Source organism: Corythoichthys intestinalis, chromosome 14 (assembly GCF_030265065.1).
Source record: "Corythoichthys intestinalis isolate RoL2023-P3 chromosome 14, ASM3026506v1, whole genome shotgun sequence".
Classification (NCBI taxonomy): domain Eukaryota; kingdom Metazoa; phylum Chordata; class Actinopteri; order Syngnathiformes; family Syngnathidae; genus Corythoichthys; species Corythoichthys intestinalis.
In genome coordinates, this window is record NC_080408.1 from 35,534,072 (window position 1) to 35,548,139 (window position 14,068).

General features: G+C 42.4%; 1 protein-coding gene across 4 annotated transcripts in view; it reads right to left on the reverse strand.

Moving 5' to 3' along the window:
- LOC130930327 (zinc finger protein 521-like) overlaps window positions 1-14,068 on the reverse strand; it is a 234,135-nt gene that overhangs the window by 42,165 nt on the left and 177,902 nt on the right. For all 4 annotated transcript variants that reach the window (XM_057858214.1, XM_057858213.1, XM_057858211.1 and 1 more), the window contains one exon: window positions 13,757-13,888. In XM_057858214.1, coding sequence (XP_057714197.1) covers window positions 13,757-13,888 — 132 coding nt within the window. The remainder of the gene's footprint in view (window positions 1-13,756; window positions 13,889-14,068) is intronic.

The window sequence follows — 14,068 nt, forward strand, 5'->3', positions numbered from 1 at the left end:
ACATATACAGACCATAAAGAGTTGCAAATTATTTGGTATATTACTTTGGTACATGGCAACATCATGCACAGAATTAGCGTTATTTCCACACATCACTGAAGTCTGAGCTCCTGTTGTTGCTATCCTGATACAGGTAGTCCCCGGTTTATGAACGAGTTCCATTCCTGCGCTACTGATCTAACCTGCATTTCTATCCAAAAACATGTACTATACGTCATTGTGCTGTCCTCGCCAAGACATTGGAGCTAAGTCCTAGCTAGACAATGAGCTAAGCTCCGACATGTCAGACATCTGAGTGGTTTGCCGACTTTATTCGGCTGCTCTTGGCATCAACACTTGCATAATCAAACTAAAATAAAATGAAATTAAATCAGTCTCATCTTCAAAAACAGCAATTCATATTTGTGTTTACAAGTAGCAGCTGATAAAGCATTAACAAATGATTAGCATGTATCAGTTAGTGTACGCACATCATCAAAAACAATCACATAAACTCGACCCAAGTATTCGACCACAGTTGAAAATGCACAATAAACAGTACAAAAGGGGTTATATGCAGCTGTCCCTTCTGGATGCTTCTCAAGCAACAAATGTGCACGCAGGCTGTCACCTCTTCACTCGGCTTCTTCCCCATGTGATCGTATGCTGTCACTGCCGATGAGCGGGTGTGTAAATGCTCTCGCATGCAGAAGTACAACCTGCTCTACGTTTCCTGCGCCAAGATAAAAGCATGCAGGATTCGTAAAGTCGAAATCGCGTAAGTCGGGTCCGTCGTAACCCGGGGACTACCTGTACTTTTTTACTACTAATAAAAGACTTACCCTTGCACTACTTTTAGTCATGAGTTTCCTACTCACTCCAAAAGCGTTTTGCCTCGTGTTTCGCCAAATATTACAGAGCAACAACTACTTCATTGTACTCAAAAGAAAAACATTTCTTGTAAATGGATCATGAACAGAAGCTCCTTTCAAAGGGTCTATAAAAAAAAGTAAACGGTTAACCCAGGGGCGTAATGAGGTTTACGAGCATATTCAGGTTTTTGGTCATGTTTACATGACCTTGCAGAGCCGCGTTGCTATTTAATAGTCACTACCAGTAGATGCCATATCGTTCATAGACATCCAATTCATTTGAACGGCGACTGATCACTGACAGCACTTTCCAGTCCAGATGGTTGGACGTTCATTTCAGTCAGTGGAAGCAAATTATTTCACACTTTTTAGAGCAGGTGACTATTTTTTGGTAATTAAAAAGAAAAATCATCACATATGTGAATACCAGGTCTCAATTGCCGTATTGGCCCGAATATAAGACGGTGTTTTTTGCATTGAAATAAGAGTGAAAAAGAGGGGGTCGTCTTATATTCGCCGTGTAGACATTATACCCATTCACGACGCTAGATGGCGCCAGATATCATTGAAGCGATGTTCTGTCATGACAGATCTCAGCTACTCTCCCTATTTACGATGCTAGATGGCGCCAGATATCATTGAAGCGATGTTCTGTCATGACAGATCTCAGCTTTTCTTAAGTTTAACCAGTTTGCAATTTTTTATTGTAATGTTTTTCCTTATTCAGATTTGTTTCAAGACTACAGTTACAGTTACACTTCACTTTGATGGTTAATGCAGTTATTGCAATTTTGTTGTTTTATCACAATAGATTGGTTTATTTACATTTCAAAAACCAGAAGCCATTCATTTACGAATGTGATTGCACTTTAGTTTACATATTTAAAGTTCAGATATTAAGATTTGAATGAGGCGAAATAACATGCTTTTTCTCTCAAATATATTGTTATAATCATTTGTTTCGGATGTACTGTAATTGTTTTCTGTATAAAAATTAATTTGGTGTTCAAAAAATCTTTTTTCAAACTTGAGTCTTGAAAAAGAGGGGGTTGTCTTATAATCAGGGCTGTCTTATATTCGGGCCAATACGGTATATATATTTATTAAGAAATAAAATACATTAAGAAAATGAGAAAAAATACAAAATTAATCAAATAAAATGTACTGTATACAAACTCAAATACTATTTGGCTATGGCTCTCCATTTTTTGATTGATTGATTGATTTTTTTACCTAAAAGTAGGCTATTTAAATCATTGCCTGCCATTGACAATGATAAACATTCAATTCATTAAATTTGGAGGACTGACAGGTGAATATTCATATTTCAGTACCACTGATGGTGGTATATCCAATCAATCAAGTTTGACTGGGAGAGTTGGCGGCGATCATTTGCTGCCAGCCTCTCCAAGTCAACATGGATTGGACACCAGGCACCGTCATTGGGAGTCAAATGCGTCAAATGAGTGCCCTACAAAGGGTTAAGTACTGTGGTTGCTGTGCAGCATACCTACAGTATGTGTTTGGATAATTCCATCATTAGGCGTGTGTTTTTGTGTGTATATGCCATTCAGCAGCAGGCCAGTGCAACTGCAGGAAGCCCTCATTATGTCTTTGGCGAGCGGAGAAAGAAGTCGATACAGCAAAAATAAAAATGGATCTGATACTTGGGAGGCCTTCAAACAATGAATACAATAGTGATGCAATACTAGATGGAAAAACACTAAGTGCATAAATATGTTTGACACTTGATGTGTTCTGCCTTGGATCATGAGTTTTTCTTTTCTTAGACATAAATTAAAGTGTAATAATATGAAGTTAATTCCACTGTGTCCGACAAATTCTCACAGTGTGCGAGTACTGCATGTGCTCTTTTTCGGTACGCGAAGAAATCACTCAAGCTACAAATAGCATAATGGCTTTAACTTTCCTTGAAATAATGATATACTGTAAATATATTAATTTCAGTGTTACATGTACTTACGAACGTCTCTACAAACGTAGCAAATTGACCACTGATCTACTGGTCGGAAGACTAGCTGGAGGCCCGCTTGGAGGCCCGTATCGGGACATTGGTCCGGCCCGGGGATGGCAGGAGAGAGGATGATTCCATCGGGAACCAGCTTACGGAGCCGTCTCGTCGGACCGCTAATGTTGGGAGGGACTTGGGAGATCTGCGATCCGGACTAGGCCTTGATGATCTATTCAAGGCGTCAGAGGACAGACTTGAGGCCCGGATTGGAACATTAGCCCGCACTTGCGAGGCTCAATCCAGGGAGGGATGGAGACGTATGGAGAATATCGCGTTCCAGCTGGCGGAATTGTCGATACAGACCGCGACTGTTGGAAGAGACTTGCAGGAACTGAGGGCTGCCCTACGTTTTGATGTGAGGACAACTGTACTTATGGACATTCTAAATTCTGATTGGGCTTAATTTGATTATAACTTTTCCATTCCCTTGCCGATAAACCCCCCCCTTCTCCTGGGAGAGCCGCATCTGTTGCCCTTCATTCTCTTCCCAAGGCCGGTCGCAGGGTTCTGCGACTCTTATTTGGTCTACAGGCACGCACACACTCAGGCACAAATACTGATACACCGTGCATACACACACTCACACACATCCCCCCCCCTCCAGTCTGCTACCGTCTCTTCTTACCATCTCTGTCGCCATGACCTGTGCGCCGTGTCATATCCCTGCTATGTTGTATGATATATGTGTGTACTCTAACTTCTCACTGCTCTGTAATTCCTGATTAAGAGAGAGTTAGTGGCGAAGCGGTTCATCTGCAGCGGCTTGATGCTCACTCATCAGCTCTCATCTCGTTGTCACACTTGTGTCAATGACCATTAAAGTTTCTTTTTCTTGTTATTTTCAGGCTTGTGATGACATGCACAGGCACGCCGGTGTTATTGTTGGTACTGCGGGTCGACGTCTGAGCAGAATGAGCACAAGGCTCTTCATGTTTTTGTCTCAAGAAGAGTTTTTTTTAAGCCCACAGACGGTTCTTTAGTAGCACATTAGAGCATTGGTCTCCTCGCGTTTTTGTGTCACGAACAGTGAGATAGGCGTTAGGCACCATTGATCTCGTCACAGAGGATATTGCCTCACTCGAAAGGTAAGATATATATTTTTCTTTTTTTCTTTGCATTTTGTTCTGTTATCTACTTACAGGTATTAACATTTAGATTAGGTATATGGAATGAGTCAAAAGTGCAGTTGCTTTATTCCGGTTTTACCGTTTTTTAATTATAAAATTTAATGCAGCGTGTCAGTAATGCTTAGAATGGATTAGGGCATTTACATGTAAAACGTCTCTATTTACGAAATTTTCGGGTTACGAGACTACTTCCAGAACCAATTAATATCGTAAGTAGAGGTACCACTGTATAATGTGTATTAAAAAAAAATCCTGTTAGAGGTTTACAGTAGGTATAAGAGGACTCAGGTATCAGAGGACTTAGGTACTATTAGTAATTATTTCAGTTCCTCTACGAGCTAAGATAACTTTTAGGAAGTATTTCCGTACATCTATGAATATGACTTGTTGTTGATGAATGTTTTGATCGATTCAAAGAGTATACATATCAGTACATATACAATGAGAATTAATTGTTAGCAGACCAGGGTGGTAGTCCCCGGAGGGTGTGTTATAGAGGGACCAAACGCCTCAGCTTCCCCGGTAAAGTCTATTCAGGGGTGCGGGAGAGGAGGATTCGTCCGGAATACGAATCTTGGAATCAGATGGAGCAGTGTAGTTTCCGTCCTGGCCGTGGAACAGTGGACCAGCTCTACACCCTCCGCATGATCCTCGAGGGTGCATGGGAGTTCGCCCAACCAGTCTATAGGTGTTTTGTGGATTTGCAGAAGGCGTTCGACCGTGTGCCTCAGGGAGAACTGGGGGGGTGCTCCGGGAGTACGCGGTACAGAGCCCTTTGGTAAGGGCTGTTCGGTCCCTGCATGATGACCGGTGTCATAGTTTGGCCCGCATTGCCGGCAGTAAGTCGAATTTGTTCTCAGTGAGGGTTAGACTCTGCCAAAGCTGCCCTTTGTCACCGATTCATTTTCTGGACAGAATTTCCAAGTGCAGCCGAAGCGTTGAGAGGGTCCGGTTTGGTTGCCTCAGCATTGCATCTCTGCGTTTTGCAGATGATGTGGTGCTGTTGGTTTCAAAGCCGTGACCTACAACTTTCACTGGAGCGATTAGCAGCAGAGTGTGAAGCTGTTGGGATGAAGTTCAGCACCTCCAAATCCCAGACCATAGTCCTCAGTCGGAAAAGGGTGGCGTGCCCTCTCCGGGTCGGGGATAAGATCCTGCCGCAAGTGGAGAGTTTAAGTATCTTGGGGTCTTGTTCACGAGTGAGGGCAGGATGGAGCGGGAGATCGACATGTGGATCGGTGCAGCGTCTGCAGTGATGCAGACTGCACCAGTCCGTAGTAGTGAAGAAGGAGCTAAGCCGAAAGGCGAAGCTCTCGATTTTTCACCAGTCGATCTACGTTCCTACCCTCACCTATGGTCACGAGCTGTGAGTCAGGACAGAAAGAACTAGATCCCGGATACAAGAGGCCGAAATGAGTTTCCTCCACAGGGTATCCGGGCTCTCCCTTAGAGAAAGGGTGAGAAGCTCGGTCATGCGGGAGGGACTTGGTGTCGAGCCGCTACTCCTCCGCGTTGAGATAAGCCAGTTGAGGTGGCTCGGGCATGTGGTTCGGATGCCTCCTGGACGCCTCCGTGGAAAGGTGTTCCGGGCCTGTCTCACTGGCTGGAAGCCCCGGGGACGACCCAGGATATGCTGGAGAGACTATGTCCCTCGGCTGGCCTGGGAAAGCCTTGGGATCCTGCCGGAGAAGCTGGTTGAAGTGGCTGGGGAGAGGGAAATCTGCGCTTCCCTGCTAAAGTTGATGCCCCCATGACCCTGATTAAGCAGTAGATGATGGATGGATGGATGGGTGAATGTTTTGATCTATACAATAGTATTTAAGTACTTTGAAGGATGATGTCAGTTCCTTTAGGGCAGGGGTGGGCAAACCGGTCCTCGAGGGCCGCAGTGGGTCCTGGTCTTTGTTCAAACTTATTCAGCACAGACAGTTTAGCCAATGAGGTATCAGTGGAAACAAGAAGCACCTGACTGAAATCTACTGATTGCACTTGTAAGAAACCGGATTGGTGAAAGGCTGTCCTCATGATGGGTATGAACAAAAACCCGCACCCACTGCGGCCCTTTGTGGAATAGTTTGCCCACCCCTGCTTTAGGGAGTGTTTTAGTAGAATTAAGAAAACGTGGGCAACTTTTAAGGTCTATTAAAAGATTATTACATCTATGAGTATTTACACAACTTTTAGGTATTTCGGGAGATTAAGGGGAATTTTGGTAACCTTGAAGGGGGTATTTAAGCACATCTATGAGTATTATAGATTTTTCCGTAAAATTGAGAATTTCTAGGCAACTTACAATAAGATACAGTATTTATGCATTTAGGAGTAGTTGGGTAATGTTTATGGAGTACTCCAGTATATTTAAATGAATTCAGGTTACTTTTATGGTGGTACTCAGAGAGCTGATAATATTTTAAAGGTGGTTCTTGCTGTCAAAAGTTGATGAAGTACTGTTCTAGATCTTGATATTTTCTTTCCTTCTTATCAATAACATATAATATGTTGTTGTTAGTAGCTATATCATGCCGTAACACTGCCTGCGCGGTGTTGAGGACGTGATGTAGTATGCTTTGGATCCTTAGGAATAATATACAAGCGCTTCCAAACAGGAGAGCCACTGCGTCTCTATCTGCTGAGACAGACTGCAAGAGAGAGAGAACTTAGTGGAGTCGGCGGCCGTCAAGGGTGTCAGAGCTGACGGGGATGCGGGGCCCGAGGTCTCCTCGCTGTGGGGGATATTAAGCCCTATGATTGGCTCTCAGGGGCCACCCATGGCAGACGTGTCCTATTCTACAGGCCCCAGCTCATCTTTATTTTGGCAGGGTGGTGCTCTCTGCAGGTTGCACTGCACCAATACTAAGTTGTTTGCGGAGGGAGGGAAACAAAGTTAACACCCTCCTCCCGTTTTCTCCTTTTCACCCTGCTTTTTATTTATTTATTCTCTTACCTACATGTTTTTGTTTCCGCTTAATCACGAATGCGGGGCCTCTTCGGCTGCCAAAAACAAGTTGAAAAACAATTTCTACAACTTTTTCGCATTTTAACTCTTTCGCTGACATTGACGGCAATAGGGATGTCCGTTACGTTTGAACTGGAAGGGGCTCGCAATTACTGATCACTACTACAACGACTACATCAATTACACTACTGAATTTCACCAATTTAAATACAATATGATGTTGATTCTTTGGACGATGATAAAATATTTGTTGATATTATAACGTCTGCCATGATTCACTTTGATACAAGAGCCAACGATTGATTCAATACCATTTTTTTTGTCGAAACAACAGGCAGACATTTAAATGGAAACCTCTTTAACAAAATTACATGTCTAAAAAACGACGGTGTTGATTACAGTGATCCGTTTTTGCGTTTTAAGCACTTCAAATGTAATAATTATGATAAGTTTTAATTTATTAAATTATTTTAACTATTTTCAAACAAGAATAAAGTAGAAAAATGCTGGTCTTTATTAAATGTTTCGTTGAGTGAGTCTCCTCAAATCCGCTCCAGCTCTTCACTTACACACAATGAGTTGCCACAGCAACTGATTACCAAGCTAAACGATGATTGATGCATGCTGCGTTTTGGAGTTTCAGCTTCCAAGCATCTCTGGCAAGATCAAACCTTAACGTCTGTCAATCATCGTAAACTTTAATAAGCAACTCCAGTGCACTTGACCAAGGAAAGCAGCAGGAGGGAGAGTGAGGCTACGTGATAAAATTGGGCTCATCAGTATCTATTTATCTTTTTTTTTTAATGTAAAAAAAATCCACGATGGACTGAGGGCGCAAAGTTTGAAGCGTGAAGTATCGAGGGATTACTGTAATGTTTAGTGTTTTCGATTTATTTGATTGGATTGATATATCGCTCCAGATAACTGTCTTGTTAGACCCCTACTGTATCGGTGACATTCCCGTGGATTTGCAGAGCATGCCATACTTTGTCATATTCCAAATGCACACCCGCACGTGTGCTACTTTCATCAGGCACACTTTCTTCTGTTTTGTTTGTCTTAAGCGCATATTCCCAATCACAATTTCCACAGCAGGCTTGCCTGCCTGGCTGCAGCTCCTGAGGGTGCAGGCAGACACTTCTAGCTGCAGGCTCCCCCACTTCTGAAACCTGTCAAATGTGTCCTGGGAGAGCCAGCCTCCCTCTCATCATCCAGGGGCTTGTGGACCTCTCTCTCTCTTTCTCCATTTACCCTTCCTCCCTCCTCTCTTCCCCCTCTTCCACACTTTCATCTCACAGCCAAACTTGCCGGTTGCAACCTTCTCAGCCTCCTCCCAAGTTTTTTGTCTCCTTTTCTCCTCTATTTTGTCTCCCTTCGTCTATGACTTACTTTGACTCGCACTTTCCCGCCATTCATTTTTCAGGGTGAGATTTGTCCTCTTTTTGTCCCCTGTGGTGGTGATAGACAGGCGTGTCAAAGAATTAGAGGCTGCTCGGGCCCCCCGCCGTATTGCAAGAAGCATCAAAATAAAATGTGAGCATGCAATGAGCTTCCGAATAAGACTAACATTAGAGTTAGAAGAGATCAATGAACCTTGTCCCTAATGCTGTGTTTGTAGCTTTTGCCGGGAGGCGGATTATATTCAGGACTGGTCACCAGATAATCTCAGGGCACAAACGGAACGAAGATGTTGCGTCGACCTTTCCGAACCCTGGGGGATATATTTGAAAGGGCACCGATCAACAGGTCTAGCAACTTTTTTTTTAGTGTTATTAGGGACTTGACGAGACTTTGACATTAGCTACAGGGCAGAACATGTTTATTCCTCTGTGTCCAGATTGCTAATGAATGGTGCTAATGCAAAGGCACGAATGGCATAAATAACAACATACCAAGATTTTTTTTTTTTTTTTAAATTCCACATTAATTGATCACTTTATATATTTTTGTTTTGTTTGTTAAGACAGTCATACATTAAAAAAAAATCCCTTTACAACTTTGTGTCAAAAAAACTGTAGAAAACGATACCCTCTACCAATAAAACTGGTTCCAGACATGACATATCGCAACATTTCCAAGTGATGTGACCTGCCATCTACTCAGGTGGGCCGCTTTCAGACATGCAATACCAGTACCAATGTTGACTGAAACCTGGGCATAACGCTAATACCTGTTTACTTTAGCGTTGATTCCGCCGAAGAAATAAAGTTAATTTACAGTACCAATCCGATCCATTCATTTGTAAGAGACCAGACTAAACAAACCAATCCCAATCACAAGGTTTACTTAAACGTTTAACACCGGATGTGTCTGTGCCGACACGTGTACACATATCATCTTTGAAGCCTTGTCACCCTGTAATCACGTCACCATGTAATAGTGGTTGGTCTCATTTGAAAGTGCAGAAGTTGAGGTTCACGCCCATTTTTACTTGAAGTCAATCGGCCAAGTAAAACGGGACATAATGTCATTTGAGTTTTATAGTTTTATTGCCCTCATAAATAAACATTAAAATGCTGCATGAACCATGTGTTTATGTCCGTATTTCCATAATTTCTTGTCCTTTTTCAAAACCGAGAGAACCACGAAAAACTACATATCCCAGGAGCCATTAATGTGAACCGTTTTAATAAATTGCCGAGCGAGGTGACGGCCGGTTGGATTGAGCGAGTGACTTTGAAATGTCCTTCTGAATCGAAAACAAATTTAGCGCAAGCTAATGCATTAATTCATCGACTAGAGGAAGAGGGTAGGGCAGATTTGTTGTTGTTTTCTTCGGATGAGTCGGCGAGTGAGAAGTGACAGCAGTGAGCAAATGGCAGAAGTGTGCTGTGGGTACAAACCCTTTTTGTGTTCATATATACAGTATATATTCACTATTTTACACTGTTTGTCTACTGTATGTAACCTGTTTTGACCATAGCACCGTATTGGCCCGAATATAAGATCGTGTTTTTTGCATTGAAATAAGACTGAAAAAGAGGGGGTCGTCTTGTATTCGCGGTCTAGACATTATACCCATTTGCGACGCTAAATGGCGCCAGATATCATTGAAGCGATGTTCTGTCATGACAGATCTCAGCTACTCTCCCCATTCACGATGCTAGATGGCGACAGATATCATTGAAACGATGTTCTGTCATGACAGTTCTCAGTTACTCTCAAGTTGAACCAGTTTGCATGATTTTATTGCAATGTTTTTCCTTATTCAGATTTGTTTCAAGACTAGTTACAGTTAGACTTCACTTTGATGGTTAATGCAGTTATTGCAATTTTGTTGTTTTATCACAATAGATCGGTTTATTTACATTTCAAAAACCAGAAGCCATTCATTTATGAATGTGATTGCACTTTAGTTTACATATTAAATGTTCAGATATTAAGATTTGAATGAGGCAAAATAACATGCTTTTTCTCTCAAATGTATTGTTATAATCATTTGATTAGGATGTACTGTAATTATTTTCAGTACAAAAATTAATTTGATGTTCAAAGAGTCTTTTTTCAAACTTGAGTCTAGAAAAAGAGGGGGTTGTCTTATAATCAGGGCCGTCTTATATTCGGGCCAATACGGTATGTAGAAAAAACAAAAACCCCGATGACCAAACCTGCGGTTTCTGTTGAATTATCAAATATAAAACTATTTAGTCTCATTTTTTTCTGACGAATCTCTATCCTAACAAGATAAATAAATATTATCAAGCTTCAAAAAGTTTTGTTGAGCATGTTTGGTTGTCAATGGGACATCAATATTACAAACTTTGACAACACATTTTGGGATTTTTTTTGTCTTTTTGGGTCCAAAATGTTGATTATACTTGGTCGGTGAAGAAAACAACAGTTTGGACAATTTTTTTCTTTGAAATATGAAGGCAACATCAAAGGCATTGAAATCCGGACAAAATAGGCACAGGTGTTTTTGCCTGGTATACCAGACTCACCGCTGTTCCAGCGATTGAGTCTGGCGACCGTCCGGCGGATCAAATTCCGAGGGCGGAGCAAGCCACAGCAAACAGACAGTGGAGTGGACCAATCAGCAACGGGCAGATGTGACGTTGTTAAAGCGACAAGTAATTAGCTTGAGCGGAGAAGTTGACAGCCATGTTGACTGTTGTCAATGACTTGTTTTGATGTGTTTTCGGTAATTTAAAACTGGTTTTACCGCGGATTGGATCATATTCTCGGCTCTCCCGTTCGCCATCTGTGTTGTAGACACGACTTTCTGCGCGCAAGAGTGACGTTACTCGTTAAGAACACGTCACGCAAATAAACGAATCTGATTGGACGATTGACTTTGTACCTTACTCGAGAGGCCGTTAATGGGCTGGGTCCCAGACTTTCTCACAGTGTTTGAAAAATACAGGGAGAATAGTCTGGCTGTGCCAGGCAACAGGTGTTTAAGGATTTAAAAAAAATAATAATAGGATAAAAAAAAAAAAAAAATCATAATAATAATAAGAAAAAGAAAACATGCTATTTACACTCGTAGTCCCTTTGCTCAGCCCATCAACTCCTGCACCATCCCATTCAAAAGTCCTTTATCTTCCTAAGCACTAAGATGAAGGAACAGTTGTCAGATCTAGTTCCCAAGTTTTATAGTGGATAAGTTCTTTGTTTACTGCGTGTCGAACGTTATTTAATGTTAAATTAAGAAATGTATTGCAGCATGCTATAGTCACGTGATAGGTCGCGAGGTAGTAAATTTCTGGGAAATGTCAGAGGACACCGAGGCGGCACGCTACATTCTTACATTCTCACATGAGCATGACCCGGGTAAATACAGAAACATTACCGGACTTCAATACAGTGTGCATGTCTGTAAGGGGCTGAAGTGAATCAGTCTGTCACAAAAATGTGGCCGTCTACTGTACAGCAGTTTGTTGCAGGTGCGGTTGTTCTTAACATGCAATATAAATAACACTGAGAGTCAGTTTTTCAATGGACCAGAAAGGAGCTTGTAGACACTACATAATCCAGTGTCAGATGTTACCAACATATTATCAAGGCAAAGAAATGGTCAGTCATTATAAAGATTATTAGAAATATTAAGGTTGCCCTCATCAACATCGGTGTTGTTTACTGGGTTCCATTTGTGAGCATTCAAGGACAATCTCAGAGGCCTTTCAGGGCCTGCTCTGCCTTAACCCATCTGTCTGTCTACTCGGTGACCGCTGTCCTAAGGGTCTGCACCATCCCCTCCTTCCCTCTCTCTGGTGCGGTGTGATCGATATGGACACGGAGGGAGAGCAGGGTGACGAGGGGGACCTGTCTGTCACAGTCGATGGGGGAAAATGAAGGCTCAGATGAAAGAGGCATGCTCTGTATATTAAATGCTCACACCAACCATGGAGGGATTGGGCATCTATCAATAGGCTACTGCTACAAAGAGAGATAAATCCAACAGAGGGAGTGAGGAGAGGAGAGTGGGTGAAGACTTAAAAAAGGGAGTTAATGATGTTAATTGATGTGTGTTGGGCAAAGAGAAGGAAATGAGCTGAGAACTTCCAAAGTGCAAAAGAAGACTAAAGAGCTGAGGCGGGGAAATAACAGTGAAGAGCCCAAGTTAACGACTTTGCAGATTTCATTATGGAGATAGTTAACCCTGTTGACACTGAAGGAGGGCGCTCTCCTCTCGAGAGGAGCGCGCTCCTTCCACCTCCACGCACGGAGACAGATGAGATCATTACAGCTATCAGCGCCACTGCCATCCACAATTAGCACATGTCCTTTCCTTTTCTTTCTACCCACCCCACGCATTCCCTCACAAACACCACCTACTCTTCCTCTGCTCGCCTGGTGACGTCGTCCTCCTCCTCTCGCCGCCCGACACTTCCCGAGGCAGCGAAAGCGGAAGGCAATCTGACTAAATGAGGAGATGCGGGCGGCGAAAGCGCTCTCTGCTTTGGTCCAACTGCCTGCTCTGACCTTTCCCAACTCATTTGGAGCTCATTTACATGCTCACGCTCACAAGCGAGACAGCTTGGATATGCACCATAAAAGAAAAAAAAAAAGACAGTCTAGGGGTGTGACAAAATATCGAAATGGTGATATACCGTGACACTTTGTATCCCAAAAGGTTATCGATATGCTCCAGCCAAGAATCGATATATCGTTTTGAAAAGGTGTCAATGTCTAAAAAAAAAAAAAAAAAATGAACCAACAAGTTGCTACCAAAATCTTCCACCATAATAGTGTCTCATTTAACTCTAAAGCTGCATTGACGGTGCTCGACGCCCAATCCATTTAGACTGGGAAGGTTCGTTCATTCAAAACCAGAGCATTCACATTCATTCTGTCCGATTTTCAGGGCATTTACAGGTCACTTGCTGTTCATTTTAGGGCATTTACAGTTCATTTCCTGTTGAGTTTGAGTCACTGCCTATTCATTTGGGTGATTCACAGGTCATTTCCTGTTCTGTAACTCAAAATAATCAGGAAGATACCCATAAAATACCCCAAAACCAACAGTAAGTAACTGAAAATGAACAGGTAAATGACCTTAAATGGCCCAAAATTACCCCATTGCTTGGCATTGGCTGCCACTACCGGCCATAGACGTTCAATCCGTTTGAAGTGGGAGGATGGCAGCGAATGAACATTCATTCATTCGCTGCCATCCTCCCAGTTCAAATGGATTGGACGTCTACTAATGATAAACTCATTCCAATTCGACCAATGTATCGATAATCGTTGTATCGTCAGATCATCGTTATCGTGAGCTTTGTATCGCGAATCGTATCGTATCGTGAGGTACCAAGAGGTTCCCACTCCTAGAAGACACAACACACACCTGTGAAGCAGACAGGACACTTGAAGGTTCCGCCCATCCCTTCGAAGCTGTGTTCGATCAGATGACACTGAAGCTTAGCTGGCGAGTCGAACGACTGGCTGCACAGTTTGCATTCGTGGTTCAAGCCCTCCTCTGGAAGACAACAAAAGAAAATGATAAGACACCATGATGATTAAGGATGTGCATGAATCAGAAATAATAAGACAAGAACAAATAGTATTACCATGTTTTATACATCGAAGTAGTCAAATAAAAACATGTGAGAATTGAATTGGATGATAAAAACACATGGTCAAATTGTCTTATAACGTA